General features: G+C 41.7%; 2 protein-coding genes across 12 annotated transcripts in view; one reads left to right on the top strand and one right to left on the bottom strand.

Moving 5' to 3' along the window:
• Positions 1-2,760, bottom strand: part of NDE1 (nudE neurodevelopment protein 1) — a 28,367-nt gene extending 25,607 nt beyond the window's left edge. For all 3 annotated transcript variants that reach the window (XM_032460984.1, XM_032460983.1, XM_032460985.1), the window contains exon 1: positions 2,648-2,760. The gene's annotated coding sequence lies outside the window, so the exon portion shown is untranslated. The remainder of the gene's footprint in view (positions 1-2,647) is intronic.
• Positions 2,761-6,821: 4,061 nt separating this feature from the next.
• Positions 6,822-25,838, top strand: part of MARF1 (meiosis regulator and mRNA stability factor 1) — a 39,099-nt gene continuing 20,082 nt past the window's right edge. The window contains exons 1-14 of one of the 9 annotated variants that reach the window (XM_032460978.1): positions 6,822-6,949; positions 10,604-10,802; positions 12,951-13,247; positions 13,608-13,640; positions 14,406-14,580; positions 15,495-15,721; positions 16,761-16,878; positions 17,460-17,632; positions 19,123-19,551; positions 19,751-19,908; positions 19,996-20,154; positions 21,187-21,379; positions 22,098-22,276; positions 24,062-24,142. In XM_032460978.1, the coding sequence (XP_032316869.1) occupies positions 10,662-10,802; positions 12,951-13,247; positions 13,608-13,640; positions 14,406-14,580; positions 15,495-15,721; positions 16,761-16,878; positions 17,460-17,632; positions 19,123-19,551; positions 19,751-19,908; positions 19,996-20,154; positions 21,187-21,379; positions 22,098-22,276; positions 24,062-24,142 (2,363 nt within the window). In that variant the 5' untranslated portion in view covers positions 6,822-6,949; positions 10,604-10,661. Of the gene's footprint in view, positions 6,950-10,603; positions 10,803-12,950; positions 13,641-14,405; positions 14,581-15,494; positions 15,722-16,760; positions 16,879-17,459; positions 17,633-19,122; positions 19,552-19,750; positions 19,909-19,995; positions 20,155-21,186; positions 21,380-22,097; positions 22,277-24,061; positions 24,143-25,838 lie in introns of all 9 variants that reach the window. The other 8 variants (XM_032460981.1, XM_032460977.1, XM_006179074.3 and 5 more) reach the window with 8 other exon arrangements.

The raw sequence follows: 25,838 nt of genomic DNA on the forward strand, positions 1-25,838 counted from the left end.
ACCTTTATACCCATTATCTTAAAAATGGACACTGCATGCATTTATTGCCTCTGGGCAAAGGGATATGGCATCCTACCTCGCCTTCTCAATATAGTATCATGCCCTTGTGTCCCAGCAGCTCTGTGGACAAACTGACAGGCACCTCAAATGTATGTGCTACAGCACGCAAGAACAAACTGGGATCGAGTGGTTCGAGCAGCGTTAATTTTTATCTTGGATAAATGAGATCTACTCTTACTCTACTACTACTAACTCTTACTCTTGTTTCAGCAAGTTTTCTTGTTTTGTTTTGGCGTGTTTATCACAATCAAACTTAAGAGGAAAGTCTGAAAGCACACTTGAGACACACACCTTTGATTTCAAAACTCTAGAAAAAAACAAAGCCATCTTTCTCAGCTTTCCTTAGTGAAGTAAGTCAGCACGGCGCGTCAGCAGCAATACACACGTATAAATCATCAGGAATTAACTCACAGCTCTTCTCCGCCCCAACCCCAAACCTTCCCAATCAGAACACCTGGGAGAGGGAAGGGGCAGGGAGGGAGAGAAAGAAGCTGCCAAAAGTCGGCACATGCTCCTATGGCAACGTTATGAGGTAGGCTTTGCATTTTGCAGAAGTGACAGCACTGGGGTAAAATCAGTCAAGAGTCAGCAAGTCTGGCTTCTGTCCCTGCATTTTCAGAGTCTGTAATGATCTACCTACAAAAATCCTCACTAGGCATGCAAGGACATATGCTCATGGGTGTACACCCTCATTGACTGATGTGGAAAACTGGAGAAACAACTGTCAACAGAGGACTGATTGGGAAATCACATCGTTGTTACGAAGAATTAATTAATACCAATATGGAAAAAGGTTCATATGTTAAGAAAGAATGCCAGTTTTGTTTGCAAATGTATCTCCCTCTGTGTACACAAACAGGATCGAGATGGATGTACCAGGATTGACAAGCACTGAGATGAGAACTTGTACCTGATACATTGTTTTGTTTTGTTTTTTACAGTAAGCATATATTGCTTTTGAAATTTTAAGAAGCTTAAACTTGGACCAAAAAAACCCAGAAAAGCTATTGTCCAAGGATAATTTCATTCTATTGAACCAAGATACCAAGGAAGGAGTTTTTTTCTACTTTGGCTCCCCCTCCTCCATTCCTTTTCACTCATTTCCCAACACCTACTAAGGGCTAGGCACTGCTTGAGCCAGGCAGACAAAAAGCACCTACATCAGGGCGAGGTGCAAACAATAGTACGATAATAGGAAATTACCTTGTGAGGAAGGGGAGTGTAATCTGGGCTCACATATTTGAAAGCAAAAGAACACACTTTGGAAACAAAAATAACATCTTAACAGAACAAGCCAAGTTAAGAAACTATTATCCAAAATGGGGTAAAATATACCAATCAGAGGCCTCTGCCACTTTAGGGACATAGCTCATCTGTATCCTAATCTGATACAAAAGACACTAAGAAAAAAGATGTATGTTTCAAAAGTGGTTAAACAGCAATGAGGGGTGGGGTGGGGTGTCAGGTAACAAGTGGCTCTGGGAGTCGCTAGCATCCAATTATTCTTCAAAGCACCCTACCCATGTCCTAAAACGCCATCCTATCCTACAATACATGAACGAAACTAGCATAGAAAATGACAAATTTCTATCCAGCGCGTGCTGCAAAGGCCACTTCTTTACGATTGAAGTTAAAAGGGGTCTCAGGCTGAGAGAGGAGAGAGGCACAGCCTGGTACAACCCTGGACGAAGAAACCAGGGAAGGTCAGGCCCTCAGGAGACAGAGAACTTGAGATGACTGGAGAAGATACTGTAGCTTCCCAAAAAGCAGTGTCAAGGTGATGGCGGCGTATCCTATGACCTCAGAGAGGCACGTAAGCCCAGCCACCGCATTCAAGCTGTAGAATTAGCGTTTTCATCCTTTATTCAATCCTCTCCCAAAGTGCTGTCAGGGGAAATCTGAACCGTCCTGCAACAGAGATCTGAGAAAAGCGGAGGGAAGAAGACTGTTCCAAACACGTTCCCAAAGGGAGGGAAGTGCCAAGGAAGAGCTCTGGAAAGAGGCCTGCACTGAGGGTAGAAGCTGGGTAGGGAAGTAGGAGAGAAGTGGTGGGCGGGGGGGGGGGGGGGGGGAGGCTACAGGGAATGAGGGGGAGGTGGGGGCAGCAGGGGAAAAGGGGATGGCGAGGACTAAGGGGCAGAAAACAGAGCGAGAAGAAAGTATAGAGGAGTCCAGGAGGGGAGGCGAGGTGGGAGGGAATAGGAGGGCAGAGCAGCCGGACTGCGGGCACCCAGGACGAGGAGGACAGAAGGACTGAGAAGTCAAGGAGGAAGGGGAGGGCAGCCGGGTCGGAGAGGCAAGTGCAAAAAGAGAAAGTTGGCAAGGGTGAGGAGCCAGGAGCGAGAGACACAAGGGTGAGAAGGCACAAAGTTAGGAAGGGTGGCTCCGGGAAAGCGCTATTTTCGAGCCCAACGCCGGCGAAGCGACGCGCAAGCTAGGGGCGCGGCAGGGTCTCGGCACGGCGGCGGCCGGGGGTCCCGAGAGCGCGGCGGGCGCCAGGCGGCCAGAGTAGTTTTCCGGCGGCCGTGGCGGTGGAAGTGGCAGTCCTCGGGTAGCCCCCACCCAGGGACCGCAGCTCCGCACTTACCAGAGATCAGGGTGCGAGGACCGGACCGGCGGCGGCGGCGGCGGCAGCAGGGGGCAGCGAGGCCCGTGCCTCCGGCCACCTCCCCCGCCCCCGCGCTCGCTTCGGGCGCCTCCCATTGGCTGCCGCGCCACGGGACCGCGTCCGCCTCGGCCAATCAGCGCCGAGCAGCGCCTTTTGGAAACTTTTTTTTTCCCAGGGCCCGGGCGCGGCGCGGCCACGCGGCGGCTCTGGGCGGGCTGAGGCCTGGGAGGTTCCCGCTGCTGGGCAGGGTTCTGGCCGGCCTTGGAGGATGCTGGCTGCTCCCTGGACACCGGGGGAACGGGCTTGGACTTAAGGGCCACGCACTTCAGGAAAATACGACGCCCACCCCTTTGACACCGATTGCTTTTTCCTGTTCTTGCCTTTTCCCCAAAGCAGATAGAGGGACAAAGTAGGTCCGTTTAGGCTAAGCAAGCAATGCCCCATGTTCTTCTGACTCCTTTACACCGAATATAAAATTTTCGACATCGTTATCTTCTTCAAAGGCAGCAAAACTTAGTGTATAAGAGTTTCATTTGGAGCCTGGCTTTGAATCCTAGCTCTGCCCCTCAGTAGCTGTGTGATCTTGGGCACGTTACTCAAACTCTATGACTTAACTTTCCTCTTCTATAAAAGGGTTCATGATAGGATTCTACCTCATAGGGTTATGCAGAGACGAAATGAGTTAACTTGGCATTTGTAAAACGCTTACGACACTGCCTAAGCACTGCTAATTAAGTACAATCTATGGGGTAATCATGATTTTTTTTTTTATTGTTTATCTGTATCAGGCACAATACTCTCTTCTTGATGTGGGTTTTCTCCTTTAATTCTCACAGCAATCCTAATTGTTCCACAAATATTTACTGAGCATTCATTCACACTTATAGCACAACAAACGTCAGACAAGACGCCTATCCTCAAAGGGCTTACACTGTTGATAAAGACACTAAACCAGCAAACAGAAAAAAATGAAGTAATTTCAGATCCTAATAAGTGCTATGAACAAAGCAAGGTCACATGATAGAAGAGGGCCGGGGAGGGGTCACTTCAGATAGAATGACAGGGAAGGCCACTCTACAAGGTGACAGTGGAGCTCAGCCCCAGATGATGAGAACCACAGAAAGCACTTTTACTGTCCTCATATTTAAAGATGAGAAAAACAAAAGTGCAGGAAGTTAAATGCATTGCCCAAGTTCTTGCAATTACTAAACAACAAATCAGGCTTCAAAGCTCCATCTGTTTAACTTCTATACCAGTGTTCTTCAGCATGATGCTAGAGGCAAAGAGATCGTAGTTACTTTGAGGCCTCCAACCATACTCACAGAATCCCTCCTGCATCCCAGCCATGGTTAATAATGACATTTCTCTAATTCTACTTTGTTTTGAATCCTTGCTAGTTCCTGAAAGAAGCTGAGAGACACAAGCGGTAAGTACCACCTACAATAACAGGGTTAAGGAAATCAAAATGTGTTCTAGGAAACCTCCACCTGGTCCCACATGCTAATAAATCATTTACACCCTCTTGACACTTTTGCTCTTGTGCTTTCTAGAAATTTGCTTTGACCCTCACCATTCTCTGAGGTTTCTGGGCAGGGAACACTCACTCAAGTTAACAGACAAACTGAAACACAAATTGTTGAGGTATCAGTACTGACTAAATGGCATTGGTCAAGTCATTTACACTAGTTGGTTTTCAATTTTCTTCATTTTCCATTTAAAAAAAGGGAAGAAGACATTGAAATGATTATCATTAAAGTTTTCTTCAGGAATAGGAGTTTAGGTAAATGGGTTTGTCATAAGGGTTTAATCCTTAAAAATGAAAGGGAAATTTTGGTGTACTTTAAAACTTTTTCCTTGCTTTATTCAATCTGTTTTCTTTGTAGCTTTTAGATATAAAAGAGCAGGAAGCTGGGTTTCTCTTGCTTAAATCCTTCCATCACAATTTCTCATTTCAAAACACTAAACATGACATAAGCAGAAGTTGCTGGGGCAGAAACTCTTGGCAGCTAGGTTAATTTAGGAGCTGAACTGAATGTAAAGTAGCCACTTAAGTTATGCAAAAATAAATCTTCATCCGGATTTCATAAACATGAATACTATAATTTGGATAAGGAAAAAACTGAAAGTTACTCTTACTTTCTGATGAAAGAGTTTGCAGAGCAAAGAAATAGAAATAAGATTAACAGAGGCTATACCTAAGAAAATATCAAGAAAAATGTTAAAAACACTTTTCACAAGTATCAAATTGTATTTTGATGCGTAATTGTTTGCTTCCAAAGGCTGGTATGTTCTGCTTAGGTTAGTTCTCAATAGAAAATAATTTTTTTAAATGTGTACTTTAAAAACTATTTGTAATTCAGACTTTTCATTAATCTTCCAATTGGTATGATTGACTTGTTTTTATTTACTGCATTTTACCTACTGACACCAGCTAAAGCTCTGGACTTGAAAGAATGTCAAGCAATGTCAGAATATGTCTGCTCTCTATTTCTAAAATCCTTTTTAAAAAAGCAATAAAACGTCCACAATTATTTCGTTTCCTCTTTATACTTTGAATTAATACTGTCTGTGTTTAGAGACATTCAACTAGAATTAAAAGAAGGGAGAAAAACGTCTTTAAAGAGAAGCATATTTTTTGGTACTCTGGAAAAAGCTGAATGCTAGAAACAGGGTTGCTTTTCATCTGTTTTAATTCCCACTTGGAGAATACTACCCACACACAGAAACAATGAAGATTTAATTTACTCAGCAGTAATAAATACCTAAGCAGGCACATGATGTGTGTACTTGTCATCTCCCTTCTGGAAAATAGAATACAAGCACAAAGGATTCTTCAGATACGTGCCTGATCTTGCCCTCCACCATACATGTCTACAAGTATGTCTACAAGGATGTATTAGCTTCCCCTGAAATCTCCCCCACTTAATGTGGATTGCCTAATGAAGTTGCCTGACATTACAGATTTTGGGGGAAAAAAAGTTCTCTTTTGGTAATTTTTACTTACTTATCAGTCTGCAGTTAACCTGTTTCTTGGCAAACTTCAAAAATAAACTTTTACCTAACATTCAGCTACTGCAAAATAAACTACGTCTAGATTTAAATATGTGCTTTGTTTTTCTCCTAATTTGCAACAGGAAATAGTGAGCAGCTGGCAGTTTCAAAAATGTTCGTTGTGCGTACTGAAAACTTCTTTTTTAATTTCTAGTAAAAGTAAAGGTTGTTAAGGAAAAAACAAACAAACAAAAACAAACAAAAAAAAAACACCCAAAATCAAAACAATCCCCAAACAAAAAACCCAAACATGGCATATCTAGCCATCAAAAGCACAAGCTGTTACTGGCTCCATAAGGCTTTTGCAGCTATTAAGTCTCCTTTTTGCTCGCCCAACCAGTCACTGGAAAAGTTGTATTCATTTGTAACAAGCTTTAGACCAGGACTTTCAAAAATTCGTTTTCTTACTGAAGTCATGAGGACCTCTTAATTCTTGGTGACAAAACCCAGCCTAGTCTTGGCACACGCTTTATTTTTGCCAGCTGGATCGCCACTTCGCGAGAAGCCCTGCGGGCCAGAAGTACCTCGTGGGCAGCCCAGTTGGCAGTTATTTTTTTCTCCACTCGCCACTAGGTTGCACTAGATGAAGGATGCTGTGGCAAATATGCGTCATTTAATTTTTTTTTAATAAAGTAGAATCATCACGTGACAAGAGCGAATGCGAGAGAAAAAAAGCGAAAACGATCGGGTTTTTCATCGAAATCCCTTTTAAATTGCCTTCCTTCAAAAGGCTGAAAGAGCTGAATGGAATCAAATCCCGGTTCGCAGGTTTTTTTCCCAGGTTCCACACCACAAGCTCCCTAATTCTCCGCTTTCAGGTTCCTTTCCACTCCACAAGTATAAGTCAGGGGCAAGGCCTCCTTAAACTGGGGGTTTTCGCCAAAAAAGCCGGGGTCGCCCCCCGGGAAGGTCCCTATTTAGGGATTTATCGGGAGGGGACTGAGCCTGACGAGGCTGCAGGGCCGCGAGGCCCCGCCCCCCCCGGGTTCCCAGCACGCCCCGCGCGGGGAGGACGCAGCGGCGGGGGAAGGGCGGAGGAAGGGGCGGAGCCAGGCGAGAGAAGGGCGTCGGTTTTGCGACAGGGGCGGGGCGGTGCGGAAGCGGAAGTGAAGGGTGCGCTTGGCGGCGGCGGCGGGAGCTGCGGAGTCGGGAATCAAAACAAAGGGCCTGGGGGGGCGGGGGGAAGGCGGCGGGGCCGGAATGTGAGCGGAGGTGGAGCTGGTGGTTGAGGTGAGTTTGCTGGCAGCGCTGGGGACTAGTCCCCGACGCGCCCACTGCTCTGGGGACAACAGTTGGAGGGGGGAAGAGTGTCCCCTCCTCCTGTTTATTGCCGGCGGCGGTGGGGGGGCGGTTGGCTAGTCAGAGGGGTACGACTGGGGCTCACTGGTCAGGCCCCTACTGAAGGTTCGGGTTGTCTCCCCTTCAGGTCTGTTCACGACTGTCAATGCAGCGCCGCTGCTACCCTGTGGAGGTGTCTGGCTCCCTGCCCACACTAGTCTCCCTGCTCCCTATGAGGCCCTCCAGGTGCGGAGAGCATCCTTTCTAGAGCAATGTGTACAGTTGGAAGTTTAAGAGAGAAAGAAAAGGGCTGGTGTTTTTGCAACCCTCTTGAGCATTTTGCATCCTCCTGGGTCTGTCAGTACTCCCTAGGGTGTAGCCTCTGGCTTTAGCACTCTCTAGGGTGTAGCCTCTGGCTTGACCGATAGCGTTGAATTGCTTCAGGGCTTGAGTCAGTTGAGTTGCATTAGGGCTTGAGCCACTCCCACTAATTGTAATGCGACACGGTAATACACCTTAGAGTTTCCCTGGCACCTTTCTGTTATTGCCTAGAGTTTTCCAGTTAAATCTTTTGGACTTTACAACATCTGAGCTCAGGTACTCTGTTTTGCATACAGGGAAATTGAAACCAAAACGGTTTTCCTGCATATTTATTGAATTCTTCATTCAGCAATTGTTGATATGTGCCAGACAATGTACTAGGTGCAGGAGATACAGTAATGAGTAAGAAAGCATGATCTGTACTACCATGGTGTTTATATTTGTAAGGGAGACAGATAATAAAAAGCAGGCAAGTAAGATAATTTTAGATAGAAGAGCTATGAAAAATAACAGCAACAACAACAAAAACAGGAATGGGATGAGGTGACGTGTGGTGTGTTTGAGGACTAGGTTTGATGTTCATAGAAGGCCACTGCTAAATTTTCTACTTCGATTTTCTCATTTAATCCAAACAGCCGTGTAGGTGCTACTGTTATTATCAGGTCCATTTTACAGATGGGATCTGCGGTTCAGAGAACTTGTGATTTGTCTGAAGCTGCATAGATAGGAAGCAGGAGGACAGGGGATTAATACAAGGGCAGTCTGACGTCACAGTTTGCTCTCAACCATTATCTGAATTGCCCAAAGACTCAGAGACTTAATGGCAGAAGTGACACTCCCACTCAAATCAAACAACTTGCTTTGGCTACCTAAATTACTGTGTGTCATTCCTAGGAATATTTAGGAAAATTTCCGGGTGCAGGCCACTAACAAACTAATACGCTTGTACTTTCTTTTGCTTTTGTGGACCATACTGAAGGTACCTTCGTATAGTGGGAAGAGGTGGACAAGCTTGGTTATGTCCTCTTTCTTCTTGAGTGATCTTTGACAAGTTAAACAACTTTATTAAACTTCTGTTTCCTCCTCTGTAAAAATATGGCTGATTGCTTCCTTGTCTTTCACACAGATTTACTGTGGGAAAAAAAGGTTACATAAATGGATCTTATTGTCTTGTTTTCATCATTGTATCCCTTGTGCCAAGCACAGGCTTGTTACATAGTAGATACTACGTAAATATTTTCAGAGTGAGGAAATAAATAAAATGTTAAGTAAAAATGCTTTGCAAACTGTATTTAACTTGACCTGTTAGCTCCCTTTCATGATTGTCCTTGAAGAGGCTTGAAAGAGCATGTTGAGTTGTATATACCATGAACATCACAAATTTTTATGATCTAGAGAGGAGATTGTTGGGGGATAATATAAGATCTATATTTAATAGGAAAATCAAGTACCATAATTTACTGTCATTGTGGCAGTTAGCTCCATCTCTGTCTCCAGATTAACTCTTACTTTTGTAGGTAGCTGCTTTATTTATTCTCTCATTCAGCAAATATTTACAAAATATATTCTATGTAGAAGGCTCTGCTTGGCACAGCAATACAGTGATGAAGACAAACAGGTGGTGGGGTCCTTTATCTAATTTTTTTTCCCTAGTAATGCTGTGAGGTGCACAGGGAAGAAATTAGGCACACTTGACGGAGGAAGAAACTGAAACTTAATGACATTTTGTACCTTCCACATAGGGCCAAAGAGTATTTCTGGGTCTGTGGGCCTTATAGCCTCTGTTGCAAATAATTAATTCTGCAGTTATATTGGAAAAACAGCCATGGACAGAACTTAAATAAGTGTGTTCATAGACACTAAAATTTGAATTTCGTATAATTTTGTCACAAAATATTCTTTTGATTTCCCCCAAGAATTAAAAAATGTAAAATACATTCTTAGTGCACAAGCCGTTTAAATACAAGCAGCAGTGGACTGGTTTTGGCTGGCAGGCCATAGTTTGCCTACCCCTGCTTTATGTGATCAGTTCTCCTAGATCTTAGATAGAGTGCTTATAGTGCCGTCTCTCCCCTTACCCCACTATGCAGATGTTAAAATCTCTTGAAAAGAGCATCTTATTAGGGAGATAGCTAAGATAAATTCCTTTCTGTATTCCCAGATGAAATTTCTGAAAGGCAGATTAATAACCTTAAAGTGGCCATTGTAGGTAAGAGTAGATAGTGGTTGGGGTATTATGGCTAGCACTTGAAAGTGGGATTCAGTTGTCCTTACCATTGACTGCCTCCATGCCCAAAGGGTACTGTTGATTTGATCTGCTTTTATTGTACTGCTTAAGACATGTAAGAGTGTTGTTGCTCTGGAGTAGACACAGCACATCTGGGACTTGAGATTTCTCTGTTAGATTTTTGGTGGTATATCAGATTGCACTTTCATAATAAGTAAACTAAGAAGGTGGTTCGATTTGTTCTGTAGCAGAATCATATTCAAAGTCCACAGAGGTCACTTAATTTGGACTTTCCATGCTCATATCAAAGACACAGTGGGATAAGTCACTCTGAAATTAATTTCAAAATCTTACGTAATTGATAATGAGGACTTGTTGTTCTTTTACTAAAATTACATGCTCTCTTCTGTTAACTGTTTAACTCTCATGGAGTCTTTAGGGAGAGATAGTCGAGAAGAATTAAGAAAAACCAAAGAAAATGCCTTTTCCGGGCTAGAGGATGTTGGCTCCAGTGAAGCAAAAAGGATCAGGGATATGCAGTATGCAAGATTTGGTTACTTCTCTCAAGCATGGGCTTATCCAGAGTTCATTTTTATTTGAAGAGCTATGTAATGTAAGGAATGGATAGAAGTTTATTGATATTTTATATTTTTTTATTAAAGTATAATCAGTTTACAATATTGGGGCAATTTCTGGTGTACAGCAGAATACTTCAGTCATATAGGAACATACATATATTCATTTTTATGTTCTTTTTCACCATAAGTTACTACAAGATATTGAATATGGCTCCCTGTGCTATACAGTATAAACTTGTTTATCTATTTCATATAAATTAGATTATAGATATTTTTTAAAGGTCAGATTGTTAGAATCCAAGCATAGTCAACCAAGTTTACCAGTTTTAGTAACCTGTAATATGCTTTGATAGCCATTCCACTTTTGTTCCCTAAGATCTGACTTGTTGGAAACTATTGTACCAAAAATATAGTCACACAGTTAATTGGTAGAATTTGTACTAATGCAGATAAGTAACACTGAAATCTCATTCTTAACAGGGTGGAAGAATGAAAGAAAAGAAAGATGAAAGAATGTTGAACCAATTTGTATGGCTGTATGATGGAAGGAAACGGAACTGAGAACTGCAGTAGAACACTTGGATGGCTTCAACAAGATAATGATGCTAAGCCATGGCTTTGGAAATTCTCTAATTGCTTTTCTCGTCCCGAGCAAACGTTGCCACTTAGTCCCCAAACGGTAACTATGTGCAAGACTGAGGACATAGAAAATTCCTTAGGCAAATAGATGAGAGATCATTTGGTCTGGGGCAGTCTCTCTCCCTGGAGTCCATGCCAAGTTTTCCCTCGCTTCCTTCTTATATTACTCCTTATAGCATGTTGTTATAGTTCCTGATTCAATGAGGGCATACTTTTTTAACTCCTGTACTTCCACACTGAATAACAGTAGATGTTTTACATGTGTGATGTTAAAATTTGGGGAAGATTAGTTTCTCATTAAAGTCACAGATTCCAAAGACAGTGTCCACACTGTAGAGTAAAATTGGAGGAAAGTACAAAACAGATTTTATTTTACTGTAGCCTTCTGAGTTTCGAATCGTAAAAATCAAGGAAAGATTGCTAAGATTGTGTTAATAATCTTTTTCTGTTCACGATTTCTCTTGATTTTTTTAAAATATGTGTAGAACTTCTTCCTTTGTCTTTTCATAGTGATTTTGCTTTTTCTGATTTCATTTCCTGTGTCATGTTATCACCTTTTTTTTCCTGTTATACTTGGAATTTAAATGAGATGTTACTATTTATATAAGGGTATAGAAAATGACTTTTTAAAAAATTAATTGAATTCCTTATTTTCTCCAAGCTTTCATTATACAGTGACCTTTGTTTCTTGGTGTCGGTAGTTGGGATAGTTATTTCTTCCAGAAATATTTCTTTAGGGACAGTTAGGGTTAGCTGCTCAAGTAGTGCTTCCCGGGGTGGCAAGTCTTTCCCTCGTAGAGTCACACAAAGCAGAATTGCACTTTCAACTTCATAGGTCCAGAATCTCAATTTTTGTCAGTGGCACCTATAATTGAGTCTATTCAGGGAGACCAACTGACAATAACCCTGCCCATAAGAGCAAGACCTATATAAATCCAAAAGCCAATGAATTAATTTTCAGCCTGAACTGTAATAATTACCAAGAGGGCAGAACACCACTACTTATTGGCTGGTCAGACCATTGCTGTTAACCTTTTTAGGAAGAGCCTAACTGAAAATCCAGATTTCTCCCAAAAGAACATTCCCTCCCAGGTGAGTGTAGAATCATAGCAAAAGGAGTGAAATCATAGCAGTCAGATGGACCTGTCTGTCCTCTAAGGGATAACTGTGTCTCAATCACTGTATCAAGACGTCTTCTTCATCTTTATAGTGCCTGCACTCAGCCAATAAAGAGTATTGATTAGTTAGATCCCCCTTCAGCGGCCAGGTACTGTGCTGAGTGCTTAAATGAGATGCATTATCTCATTTTATCCTTCTAATAACTGAAGGAGGTACATTCTGTTGTTCAACTGAAAGATGATAAAACTGAAGCCTGGAGAGGTTAAGTCACTTACCCAAAGTCATAAAACTGTTGAGTATCACATTCAAACCCAGGTCTCTGTCACCAGTGCCATGCTATATAACCTTTATAAACACAGTAGCCTTCTGTGTCTATTTTGGAGGCATATGACAAACTATTTCTCTTGTATCTTTTTTTCAGGTAGTTTTCTAATTACTCTAGTTCTTTCCACTGGCTACAAAATAACTTAGCATTATAGTTTTATGTCATGATACCCTAGGGTTTGCTAAATGTTATCAGCAACACTTTTAAGACCTATTCACAGATGGGCCAAGTGGGCTGATGGCTCATCTTACCCACGGTGTTTGAAATCTTCTCTGGAGGACCTTACTAAAACTCCGTATGGTCTGACTGCAAGAACCATTAAATATTTTCCTTAAAGCACTTTGCTTATAAGCCATCTCTAGTGAATGCTGTTGTGACTGTTGTTTTCATCCCACCTGTTTTGTCTTCAGAAGACCCTGTGAGGCAAGGGGAAGTTATCAAAAGGAAGTCACTGAGACACAGGTGGTTAACCAGGCTTGCTGAGGATGTAAACAGACCCCCTCCCCCGGTCTCTTAAAGTTCAGAAAGGACACAGTCTTAATTTTAGTCATCTGTTTTGATGTTCACTTCCCATAGACCTCTGAAGGGTGCCCCTGGTTTTAGCTGCCATTCCATTTTGTGTGGTTATGATTGAGTGATGTAAATATGTTTGAACACTTGCCATTTTTTAATGCAATGGGATGTGAGTAACCAAAAGTCACTGGCCTCAAAAAATTAACTTGTGTTCTGGTTTTCTCTTCTCAGAAAGATTACATGGAGAATAAGAAAGTTGCTGTGGAATTAAAGGATGTACCATCTCCCCTTCATGCTGGCTCTAAACTTTTCCCAGCAGTCCCACTTCCAGATATCCATTCTCTTCAGCAACCTAAAATACAGCTTTCAACTGTCCCCAAAGTAAGCTGCTGTGCCCATTGCACTAATGAACCCTCCACTTCGCCAATGCATCTCGGTGGTGGCGGTGGTGGTAGCGGAGGGACTGGTAGCTTGATTCCCCCGGGCGCACTGTTAGACTCGCAAAGCACCAGGACAATCACGTGTCAGGTAGGGTCAGGGTTTGCTTTCCAGTCTGCATCTTCACTCCAGAATGCCTCAGCTAGGAACAATTTGGCCGGCGTCGCAAGTGACTTTCCCAGCATGTGTCTAGAAAGTAATCTGTCTTCCTGCAAACACCTGCCCTGTTGTGGAAAGCTCCATTTCCAATCATGTCATAGTAACGTGCACAAACTGCATCAGTTTCCGGCTCTCCAGGGCTGCACCTCCTCCGCTGGCTATTTCCCCTGTCCTGATTTCACAAGTGGGGCTCCCGGGCACTTGGAAGAGCACATTTCACAGTCGGAGCTAACGCCTCACTTATGCACCAACTCTTTGCACCTAAATGTGGTACCTCCGGTTTGTTTAAAGGGCTCACTTTACTGCGAAGACTGTCTAAACAAGGTTTGTATCTTTTTATTTGTTATGTTGGGTGCAGCTGAGGTTTGAGGAATGACTTTTTTAAATAAAGTGAATATATCTTGAAAAAATCTTTATTTTGCATGGGTTGAAGACTCCGTGTGATGTAGCTTTCTCCCCATCAGCATAACTTCTTATGGTCTTGAAGAAAGCACAGGGTAAAATGGGAGGGACTGTTCAAAAAAGTACAGAGTAATTAATTATTCATCTAGTTTATGCTTTTAGAGTCTCTTGTAATAAATCTGTTTCCTACAAGTGAACCTAGCTCGGCAAAGCCTTGTGTTCTGTTTTGCCTTTAAAGGCCAGAACATAATTATGGCTTCTTATAGCTAACACTCACCTGATACATGGACCCATTCATGTAATATAGGTAACTGCATGTTGTTTTTTGGTAGTAATTTGGGGAACTTGAAACTTGGCCTCTGTCATGCCAGTGTTCAAGTGAAGACTTGACTTCCTTTTATGTAAAGTGTGTCTGAGGTCTCCATTGTAGCAGACACATACCCCAGAATGTAAAGATCTGATCATCTGAATGTTTTCCCTCATCATTTCAAGTCACTTCTTGAAGTGAGTTTATGCATTGATAGCTGATAGTTCTGGGAAAGGTGATTTGAAAATACATTTTCCAGAGGTTAGCAGATGGAAAGGAGAAACACTTAGAAAATGTATTTTCAGTTGTAGTATGTAACTCTGGGTTCTGAAATGATGTGTCTGAAACCTCCTCCTCTTTTTAAAAAAATTTTGAAACAGCCGGCAAGAAATAGTATAATTGATGCTGCTAAAGTCTGGCCAAATATACCACCTCCAAATACTCAAACTGCACCTGTTACTATTCCTCTGTGTAATGGCTGTGGAACCAAAGGAACAGGGAAGGAGACCACGTTGTTATTGGCGACCAGTCTAGGCAAAGCTGCTTCGAAATTTGGTAAATGACAGTATCATATAAAATGTGCATATTTAAATAGTGTTCAGTATCTGATACCAACACCACATTTAATCGCCTTTAAAAGATTCCTTGTGGTTTTAAAGCTACTGGGTATGTGAGTCTCCATTTCCATCTCTTGGTACAAATCTTTTTATTCTTATAGACCAAAAAGTCACTTGCCGTCTATGTTGGGCTGAGGCTGTTTGAGATCAGAAGCTTTGTATAGAAAAACGGGGGGTATATTAGGAGAAATAAGTGCTGGAAGGGACTTGGGGTCAGCTTAGGTTCACAATCACACTTGTTGGCTCTATGCTCCCTAAAAGTGCTTAGTATTTAGGAAGATTAGCAATGGCTGATGAAAAACAGTATTTGAAAATCTAAGATCATTTCTCTAAAAAGTAGTTGATACCTTATCTTCTAAAAACATTTTTTGAAATTTTGAATCAGATGTTAATGCAGTGTTAAAAATCATTAAAATCAGGACAGGAACAACTTCACCCTCAGTCTCCTCTTTATTGTCCTCCCACACTGAGTCGTAGACAAGTGTGAGCAGAGCATGAAGATCAGGCCCCAGAGCTACAGTGTCCGTTCACCTACATGTTAGGGTTCAGAGGGGTGTAACTGGCCAGCATGAGGATGGCTCGTGCTTTGTGATGGATTTATTGTGGGCTTAAAGTAACTGGACTTTTAGATTTGTTCTCTCCTGAAGAATAGGAATGATTGCTTAGAGATACTTCGGCAACTTGAGGATCTTTGTCTTACTGGGTCAGCCAGTGGGGCTTGGTATCCTTAAACTTAACATCAATCAATAATTTCGTTTTCCTGCCACTAAGAATGATAGGTAGCTACCTATTATCTTTAACATGTTACCTCTTTTTTACCATATGTAATTGAAAGTCTTCATATTTCTTAAGGGTCACCAGAAGTTGCGCTAGCAGGACAGGTGCTAGAAAACTTACCCCCCATTGGAGTGTTTTGGGATATTGAAAACTGCTCAGTCCCCTCTGGCCGCTCAGCTACTGCAGTTGTACAGAGAATCCGTGAGAAGTTTTTTAAAGGCCACAGAGAAGCAGAATTCATCTGTGTGTGTGACATCAGTAAAGAAAACAAAGAAGTTATTCAAGAGCTGAATAACTGCCAGGTAAAAAAAAAAAAAGAATTTTTATCTATTTTGATAGAATAAGCTCCTGTGATTTTTTTTAAAAGAATTCCAATTCAAAATTTATTTAATAATACACTTTTTTGCTAAGTTTGCAAGTGCAGAAAATAAGCAAAAAATTGTTTCTAAAGTACTGGAAATTATTTAATCATGTCTGTACTTTCAGTAAGGCTACTGAAGTGTGACTAGTGCTTGCCTGGTGTAGTGGTTACATACGTATCATTTCCTTTGATTTTCATAACTGCTCTGTGGACAAGGACTTATTATTTGAAATTTAAAAATGTGAAAGGCCCCAAGAGCTTAAGCAACTTTTTAAAGATCAGATGGCCAGTAAGTAGATGAGCTTAAATTTAAATCCAGATTGATCCCAAAGTCTCTTCTTCAGCTGAAATCAGAATCCAGTTCTTTGCTGCCTAAAATTGTGTATTTATGTTTCTTAAAAAAAAAAACTAATAAATCCCATTGTGTATTGTATGTAGTGGAGGCACCTCTTGAAACAAACTTTTCCTTGCTGTGGAGATTTTAATGTGAGCCTGATAGTTTGAACAGGAGTAAATGTATTTTAGCACCCTTAGGGGCAGAGGCCTCGCCTCTTCCACCACCTGATGGCAGGAGCCATAGACGTTGTATGGCGTAGATGAAGGACATCACATACAGTCCCAGATCTCGTCTTAATCTTACAGCAAATCTCTGCTGCCCACAGATGGTTGGCAAAAGCTATTAGTGAGAGCTAATTTAACTACTTCAAATTCCACTTCTTTTTATTTATTTTCTGAAAGGGGGATGGATGAAGTGCAAAAGAAGATTAGACACAAAAAGTAGAGTTAATAGTGGATCCAGTTAATTTGTATGGAGAACCAAATTTGAAATTATTGAGATTTGATTGTAATTTTTTTCCTCCTAGGTGGCAATAATAATAAAAGAGTTTCCCCAAGAACTGTCTATTAAGATGTGGGCAGAACACATAGTGATTTTCTAACCTCAGCTCTTGCTCATTCATCCTTGTTATAAATTGCTGCAGGTAACCGTTGCCCACATCAACGCTACAGCAAAGAATGCTGCTGATGATAAGCTGCGCCAGAGCCTCCGAAGGTTTGCAAATACCCACACTGCTCCTGCCACCGTGGTTCTTGTGTCAAGTAAGTGTAGAAACATCTGCTAATTTCAGCTACACTCACTATGTGTGAATTATCATAGAAGCCAAAAACTGTTAAAGTAAAATCTGCCCCCAAAGATGCTGAAATACATAGGACGTATTTATGCTTATCTCTGAAAACTGTTTTAGGTCAAAAAAAAAAAATGGGTCTACATGGATTTCTGTATTTTTCTCCTAGGAACTTGAGTAAGGAGTCTTGTGGAACCAAGTTTATTGAAGAAAATGCAATTTTTTAAAAAATCTTGGGCCCTGTATTGCTAATTTTTAAAAATCTAAGATGAATGATTTTCAAAGTTGAGGCTCCCCAGAATATTAACATTTGCTCTCTTTTACTACTGGAAGTAACATATCTTGGGGTTCAATATAAGTATATGGTAAAACTGTCTTGTCATGTTAACCCTTCTGATACGAAACGTGCTCCTGTTCTAAAAAGAGGTGGTGGGGGGGGAGCGGTTTTGAATACAATCCAGCCATTCCTTTCTTCTCAGTGTCGGTCGAGTTGCCTGTCTCTGTCAAGTGTTTCTAATGTTTGGGGCCGGGGGTGGGCTGTACCTTTTCTTTCAGCTGATGTCAATTTTGCATTGGAACTTAGTGACCTGAGACACAGGCATGGTTTCCACATAATTTTGGTCCATAAAAACCAAGCCTCAGAAGCACTACTGCATCATGCTAATGAGCTGATCAGATTTGAAGAATTCATTTCCGACCTGCCCCCCAGGTTACCGCTCAAAATGCCAGTAAGTGGATTTGTGTTCTTTTTTTTTTTTTGCCATTTTCCAAAGTGAGATTATGAAGGCCGAAGACAGCCCTTCATAGGAGGTCTCCAAGCCTAGGTGAGGCTGTTCTTTGTAATAGGCTGGTCAGATTTTGAAATTGGCCTAGAAACTTTCAGTACTTCTCTTACAAATATATGGAGAATTGATGTATATGAGTTTTGGTGGGTTTTTTTTTTTTTTCAGAGTATGGAGAATTGACTTTTAGATTTACCTTACTGACAACCACTTGCCAGTGACTCCAAAGCTAGCAGTGTTTTGTGTCAGGTGGCTAGAAGTAATGGAATGAGAATTATTACTCTTTTTGCTTCCAGGTTTTTAAGGGAAGAGAATATGGTGATGGTTTGCACATACTGTTACGGTTGGAGTGAAATAAGCAGAGTAATTGTACGGTTGTTAGGCATTTGATCCTTAAGCTCCAGCAGGCCTCTGAGTTTGTTTTCTATGGTTGCAATGCCTGTTGTGCGTGGGCACAGTTAGGAGCAGTGGTTGCTACATCTGTAGCCTATTAAGCCACTTGATAGGATTTCCAGCAGGATGAGCATTTCTGAGAGTCTTGATTTAGGGTAAGAATGTATTCTGCAGTACTGAGCTTATGTTGAAGCTATTTGGAGAATATGTACGTAATAATAGCAATAATGGAGAAGAGCTATGGTGTAGGTGGTCCAGAAGAATGGATGCAGTTTTAACATATTTTAATAACTTCATAGTTACAGAAGCACTGTAGGAATGATCTCTCCCAGTGTCCTCATTTTAGGGAGGAAGAAGTCAGCACTTAGAAAAAAGTAAGTGAGCCGTTGGAGATCACACAGCTCAATTGCGGCAGAGCCGAGGCTGGCCCTTGGTCTCCAGATTCAGGCCCTTGTTCTGCTAGTCCCACTGCACCCCCTGTACCCAGCAACACCAGAGTCTGGCCTGAAATTAAACACATGCTAAGGATGGTTTGCAGTTGGGGATCTCAGAGTCTTGCCCAAGGAGTAACATACATAGGCCCTACTCTGGTGTTTGGCACTACTCTCCTAATTCACTTTTGTTGGTATTCATCATGTTTTTAATCTGTTGACTATAGCTTATTTCCTCTCTTCCACCTCTGTTTGATAGTCACTTTTTTAACCTGAAAGGCCTTTAAGTCAAATGTAGCGTTTTAGATGAGAGATTGCCCACTGTAGAGATCCTTATTTTTTATGACTTTAAAAAAAAAAAAGACCTGATTATTTAAAACATAAAATCTTGCCACAGATTTTTCTCTCATTCATCAAAGTAATCAATCATCTTAGATATATCTCTCGTTTTCTGTCTTTTTTCAATCAAATTACATTTACCCTCTCCCATGGGAATCTCTGTTAGCTCCCCTCCAAGGTCATTAGCGAAATGGAGGTCACTCATTGTTCTCATTTTTTAATTGAATGTGTGCCCTCGAGTGACCCTGTTGTAACACTTTTCCTCTGTACCAGCAGTGCCACACCCTGCTCTATGTGTATAACCTACCAGCAAATAAAGATGGCAAGAGCATCAGCAACAGGCTCAGACGCCTGTCCGATAATTGTGGTGGCAAAGTGCTGAGCATCACGGGCTGCAGCGCGATTCTCCGCTTCATAAACCAGGACAGTGCAGCGCGGGCTCAAAAGCGAATGGAAAACGAGGATGTCTTTGGTAATAGGATCATCGTGTCATTTACTCCAAAAAGCAGAGAACTCTGTGAAACAAAGAGTTCGAATGCAACTGCTGATAAAGTGAAGTCTCCCAAAAAGCTTAAGAATCCAAAATTGTGCCTCATCAAAGATACAAGTGAACCATCTTCCAGTGCCAAAGCCGCACCTGGAAAAGGGTCGCAGGCAAATTCTGGATCTGCCACCAAAAATACCCATGTTAAAAGTTTACAGGTAATTGTGATACCTCTTGCTTTCTGAAGTTTATGGTAGGTTTGCTTTCTTGGTCTCTGTGTTTTATATGCTCATTCGCTTTTGGTGTGTCCTTTCCTCCCATTTTTGAGGATACTCAAAGCCAAGCGGTATCCTGTACAAGGTCTAGCATATCTTGGGGACTTAACTGTTAAACTCCCTTGCTCTTACCTCTTTTAAGGAGCTGTGCCGCATGGAGTCAAAGACTGGCACTCGAAACAGTGAGCCCCAGCAAGGCCACCCGAAGCCGGTAGCACCTCCTCACAGAAACTCAAGTGCTCCCGTGCCCACACCTAAAACCTCGGGGGCAGCAGAATCCGTTTACAAAACCAATCTGAAGTAGGTGCAATATTCTCCCTCCTAGTTGCTGATCTTAATGTGAAGGAAAACAAATAACCTTTTCCCTTCGCCGTTTCCCTCCATTAGAAGAGAGAACCTCAGTGCCCGCAGTGTTACCAGCTCTCCTGTAGAGAAGAAAGATAAAGAGGAGACTATGTTCCAAGTGAGTTACCCATCTGCTTTTAGCAAGCTGATCGCGTCAAGGCAAGTCAATCCTCTGCTCACGCCTCAGTCTTGGTCTTCTCGGTAAGTGGTTCTCGATCCACGGAGTGGTTATGTGCAACAGAAGCGGTTATGAAACGATGTTTGTTTAACAGAACTCAAGCAGTGCAGAGGTGCGTAATAAAAATTAGAGAAATCTTGCATCTCTTCTCCGTTAGTCCTGTTTTCCTCAGGTCACAATAGCTAACGTTTGAGGGCAGTGCTTCTCACCATTTCTCTCTCCTCCACGTGAGAATCTTGGTAAGCAGAGGTCAGAGGCAAAAAGCCTGTCCTGGAGTCCTTGGCCAATGATAGGAGGCACAGTAAGACGTCCTTACCATATCCTCATCTCTTCAGCGAGTTGAGGAAGAAGCCCAAGCTGACATACATTGGTTATTCTTACTCGTAGAGTAGTTCTAGGAAGCTGTTTGAGAAATGAGTGTCTCTGTAAACCACTGTAATGATCTGTATAACTCTGACCTTACTTAAGTTTTCTAAACTCACATGGATTAATTCTGGAAGCTTGCAAGACAGAGGGAGCCATAAGGCCATGTTGCATCCCATGAGCTCCTTCTAGCGTTGTATTTGTTCTGCTGAGTTGTAGAAGACTCACTATATTAAGTGACTTTGGACCTGTAAAATGACATCTACAAATTCATACAAAAATTTTTCTTCTATGGAGAAGGATTGCAACATGTGAGCAAGAATATCTAGCTTTTTCAGAGCCGTTTCGTTAGGGAGGGGTGAAACGACTTACTGGTATCACAAGCTAATTTTCTAAGAATAAATGCCCAAAGTAGAAAACTAATTCATCAGGCCTGCCTGTAATTTCCACCTTCAGCTTTAAAGAATCCAATAAAAGAATATTTGATATTAAGTAATGTATTTGTTTTTGATAGGGTTCAGCAGATTGTACTTTTGACAGTGAGTCTAAATCTATGTATAAAAGCACATTTGAAAACCAAATTGTATTGTAGAAAGATGCTTTTTTATAGCTTCAAATGAAGTCAAAATGATATAAACAATAAGTAGAATAATAGTTTTTAAAAATAACCTCAATATATATGTTTTTTTAAGCAGGAGTATGTCTCCAAACCTTTTAAACAGAGCATCCCCACTTGCTTTCAATGTTGCAAGTTCAAGCGTTAGTGCCGACTGCCCGGACCCATTTGCAAATGGTGCTGACATCCAGATTAGCAACATAGACTACAGGTTATCCCGGAAGGAGCTGCAGCAGCTCATGCAGGAGGCATTTTCTAGGCATGGCAAGGTAACCTTTGCACTTTTGTTCTTCCCTTTGTTTAACCCTTTGCTGGCATTTCAAGTTGAGGGCTCTTAATTCAGTACACGTAGCCACAGCCAGGATATAAGCATTGTTGAATGAGCTTGAACCCCTTCCTTTTTCCTCTGGTCTGCTCGTGGGGTTGCTTCCTGTTCAGTTTTTAGGACACAACCCCAGAGAGCAAGAAGCCTGGCAGAGAAGCACTAGTGGTCGTGGGAGAGATTTAAGTGGCACTTTGGGAAATAAAACACGGATGGGTTTTAGTAAGCTCTGGCTACTGAGAGATGGAAGTAAGATTCAAAATAATGTCATCTGTTTTTGTTAATCTCTTTCTAAATCTGATTCAGTTTTTAGGTGCAGTTTGCTAAAAATGCACCTTTTACTGGTTCTTAAAACAGCTCTGCCCCAGGTTGTTGCAGGGGCTGGAGAAGACCCAAAAGACTCCCTGTGTGTGTTGGCCCCTGAGCCTGTTCTCAGAGAGCTGTGTGTGCCAGAACACCCTGGCAGGCCAGGCTGGTGTCACATCTCTGAAGGTCACCCATCCCAGCTCACTTAGGTTCTGGTTGGCAAGAGTGCAGAGTTCATACAAGTTCCCCCGTGGCCTCACTAAAGTCCACAGACCAGCTCCTTAATGATTCATATTCAGTTTTGAGATAACAGGGTTCTGGGTAGACAAAGCATTCTGTTTTCCTTTTTACTCTTGTAGGTGAAAAGTGTTGAGCTCAGCCCCCACACAGATTATCAGCTCAAAGCTGTTGTTCAGATGGAAAACTTACAAGAAGCCATCAGCGCGGTGAATAGCCTCCACCGATACAAAATTGGCAGCAAGAAGATCCTGGTCTCTCTTGCCACAGGAGCTGCTAATAAATCACTCTCTTTACTGAGGTAAAGAACAAACAAACAAGCTACTTATTTCAGGAAATGATATTTTGGCCCAGAAACAATTTTAGAAATAAATAAAAATAAATTTTATCCCATTTGCAGCCCTCTTCTGATGATCACATGTGCAGTAATGCTTATCCTCCATTAATAGAGTTTGAAATAAGGTAGAAGTTAGGAATAAGCTAGTTAGAATAATTCATCTTGTTCAGGTCATTAATCAAAGATGAAGTAAGCTTAAACTTGGCAGGCACTTTGAAGTAAAATAATATGCCACATCTCCAGAACAGGTTCTAAAAATAGTTCGACCTCTACAATAAAAGTTTATAAGCCTGGAAAGCCTGAAATCTTAGTGAAGGATGGATTTGTCTATAAGGGGTATAAGGTATAGAAAGCTTCAAGCTCTCAATCTGCAGATATATCCTTAATGTCAAATAGACACCCAGCCCCATAAGTCTACATTGCAACTAGATCTATCTTAGAAATTCGGTGATGATTTTATTCAGAATATACTTTGATTCTTCTTTGATTCTCCCTGCCTTGAGGGAGACTAGTAAAACAGAACTCACTCCTAAATATGTTTGGACTCTCAAAGATCTTATCTGTAATAATGTACTTCACCATTATTTTATTTTATTGTTATAATTTTTTTTCCAATTTTATTGCGATTTAGTTGGCACACAGCACTGTATACGTTTAAGGTGTACAGACTGATGATTTGTGCACCAGAAATTACCATAGTGTTGTAGGTCAGTTATCCTGAAAAAGACAAATGAACAAAAAAACTCATGGAAAAAGAGATCAGATTTGTGGTTACTAGAGGTGGGGGGTGAGGGAAGGAATAATTGGATGAAGGTAGTCAAAGGGTATCAACTTCCAGGTGTAAGATAAGTACTGGGGATATAATGTATAACATGATTAATATAATCAGTACTGCTGTGTGTTGTATGTGAAAGTTAAGAGTAAATCCTGAGAGTTTTTATCACAAGGAAAAAAATTTATTTTTCTTTAATTTTGTATCTATGTGAGATGATGGATATTCACTAAACTTACTGTGGTCATCTTTTTATGGTGTACGCAAGTCAAAACTTCACCATTATTTTAAGTTACGTCTTCATTTCCTAGAATAAAAAGAGTACTTATTGAAGAAAACTTGGAAAGTTCAGAAACAGAAGGGGATTAAAAAAAAATCATCCATAATCCTATGGCTCAAATCACTCTTTAACAGTTTGTATTCAGTTGAATATCTTCAACTATGGGAATTCCTCTCCCGTGTCTCTGATACAAACTGCACTGTGGCAAGAGACATTCAAGCTATTCTGCCTTTTGCTCTGAAATAAGGTGTTTGTCTCAGTGAGTGAGACACAGATGTAGAAAGCCTTATGCTTGAGTCTGATGAAAATCCCAGTATGTGACTAAATAGTCTTTAATTGCCCTACCCCTGAAGCCTGTTCTTTTGAGTTTTTCTGGGAGATCAACTCTGACATAAACATGAGTACATTTATTTTGCATACACATTATGTTAATCAGTTTTATTAACTCTTTATAAAATATAACTTGAAAGGGGGAGGGCATAGCTCAAGTGTTAGAGCGTGTGCTTGGCATGCATGAGGTCCTGGGTTAATCCCCAGTACCTCCTCTAAAAATAAATAAACCTGATTATCACCCCCAAGTAAAATAAATAAATAATACAATAATAAATAAAATATTTTAAAAATAATAAAATAAGCTATAACTTGGAGTGGAGAGGAAATCATCTGTTCTCTAATTGATTAAAATTTTGTCTTGCAGTGCGGAAACAATGTCTATTCTTCAGGATGCTCCCGCCTGTTGTCTGCCTCTTTTTAAATTTACAGATATCTATGAGAAAAAGTAAGTCAGAGTTGTTTTTTTCCATCGATCCAGTCAGTACTGACGGGTGACTTTCATGCATTAAACTGCAGTGGTGACTCTTGAGGAACTTCCAGCCTAGCGGAGGAAATGAGACAGACAGCAGTGGGCAGATTTAAATGCCAGTTTTAACACTCATTTTTAAAAGTTCGTTCATTTTTAGCAAGTTTAGACCTCAGTCTCCAAAGCTGTACTTTTTTTTTTCTTCTGGTCGACTGATTCGTTTTGTTATTCATTGAGTGAACATCTTTGAGCACCATCCAGACTGTAAGCTCCAGGACGTTAGGCACGGGGTCTGACCTAACACCGTGTCTTCAACACGCAGCGCACAGGAGGCACTCAACAAATACTAGTGGAATGAGAGGCTCAGTGGAGGATGCAGAGCTAGGAAGACAGCCCTTGTCCTTGAGGAGGTTATGTCTGGAAGGGAAAAGATGCTTACTATTTATTGTATAGAACAAAGAAAACTGTCCTTTAAAAGGAGCAGTGGGAAGGAGAAGATGCTTTGAGGATACAGAGGATGGAAAGAACTAGGAGCTTGACCGTTATCTGTGGATTCTGGGAGCCACTGAAGTGTTGGAGGAAAGAGGGGAGGGGAGAGGTGTGGTGGTGGGAACCACGCGTCGGGGCTCTTCAGGTGGCAGCGTGTCAGAAGGAATGAACAGGGGAGGGAGTGTGTGCACCAGTCCCAGCTCTGAGCAGATGCTACTGGAACAGAAGGAGCTGGGCACCACAGGAGTTTCAGATGTCGGTGAAATAGGACTCAGGAGTTAGTTTTACGTAGCAGGCAAGGTAAAAAGTAGAGGTCAGTTTGATGCTGAGTTTTTTGTCCTGGGTGACTAGGGGGAAGGTTATGTGGGTAAACTGGAAATAGAGAAATAAAGAAAGCTTGTTTAGGCGGTACAGAGAGTTTTTGATCTTGGCTTTGGATGTATGAGTTTTAGGGGGCTGTTGGAATATCTGAATAGAGAGGTCAAGTGGTCTTCTGCACATTTGGAGTCTCCCTCGGTAAAGAAGGTCTTAAGATATGGCAGTTAGTTGCCTAAAGATGATCCTGAAAGACTGGGGAGCAGCTGAGCTCAGAGGAGAGGGAGGAGAACCGAAAGAAGGCGGAATTGGATGGAATGCCACCAGGGACAGGAAGCTGTGAGAACCCAGAGGCAAGGGTGTTATCAGGAATGTGGGGTTGGCCTGAAGAAACGGTGTGAGGTTTGGGGTGGAGGAGGAGGTTGCTGGTGACTTGCAGGCCGACTCTGAAGAGTCCTGCAGAGAAGATCCTAAAGGGAGGGGGATGGCAGACTGGACGGGGAAACAGCCGAGGCAACTTCTGAGCGACCGACTGTTTCCATTATAGGGAAGATGAGAGAGCTCCGGACTGAGTGAGAGCACAAAGGAGACTATGTATCCGTGGAGTGGGCAGCATGGGCTGGGGGAGGATTTGAGGCTGGTGTTGGTAGTTTGGGAGATCTGAGCATTTAGGTTGGGCATTGGGGAAAGACCATTGGAGCAGCTGACATTTCAGGAGCACTTAACTATGTGCTAAGCTCTCTCCATACATAACCACATTTAATCCTTACATCAACCCTGTGAGGTAGTGATCATCACCCCATTTTACAGCTGGGAAAACTGAGGCCTAGGTTGGTTATGTAACTTGACTAAGGTCACACAGTTTAAGTCA

Source organism: Camelus ferus, chromosome 18 (assembly GCF_009834535.1).
Source record: "Camelus ferus isolate YT-003-E chromosome 18, BCGSAC_Cfer_1.0, whole genome shotgun sequence".
NCBI lineage: Eukaryota > Metazoa > Chordata > Mammalia > Artiodactyla > Camelidae > Camelus > Camelus ferus.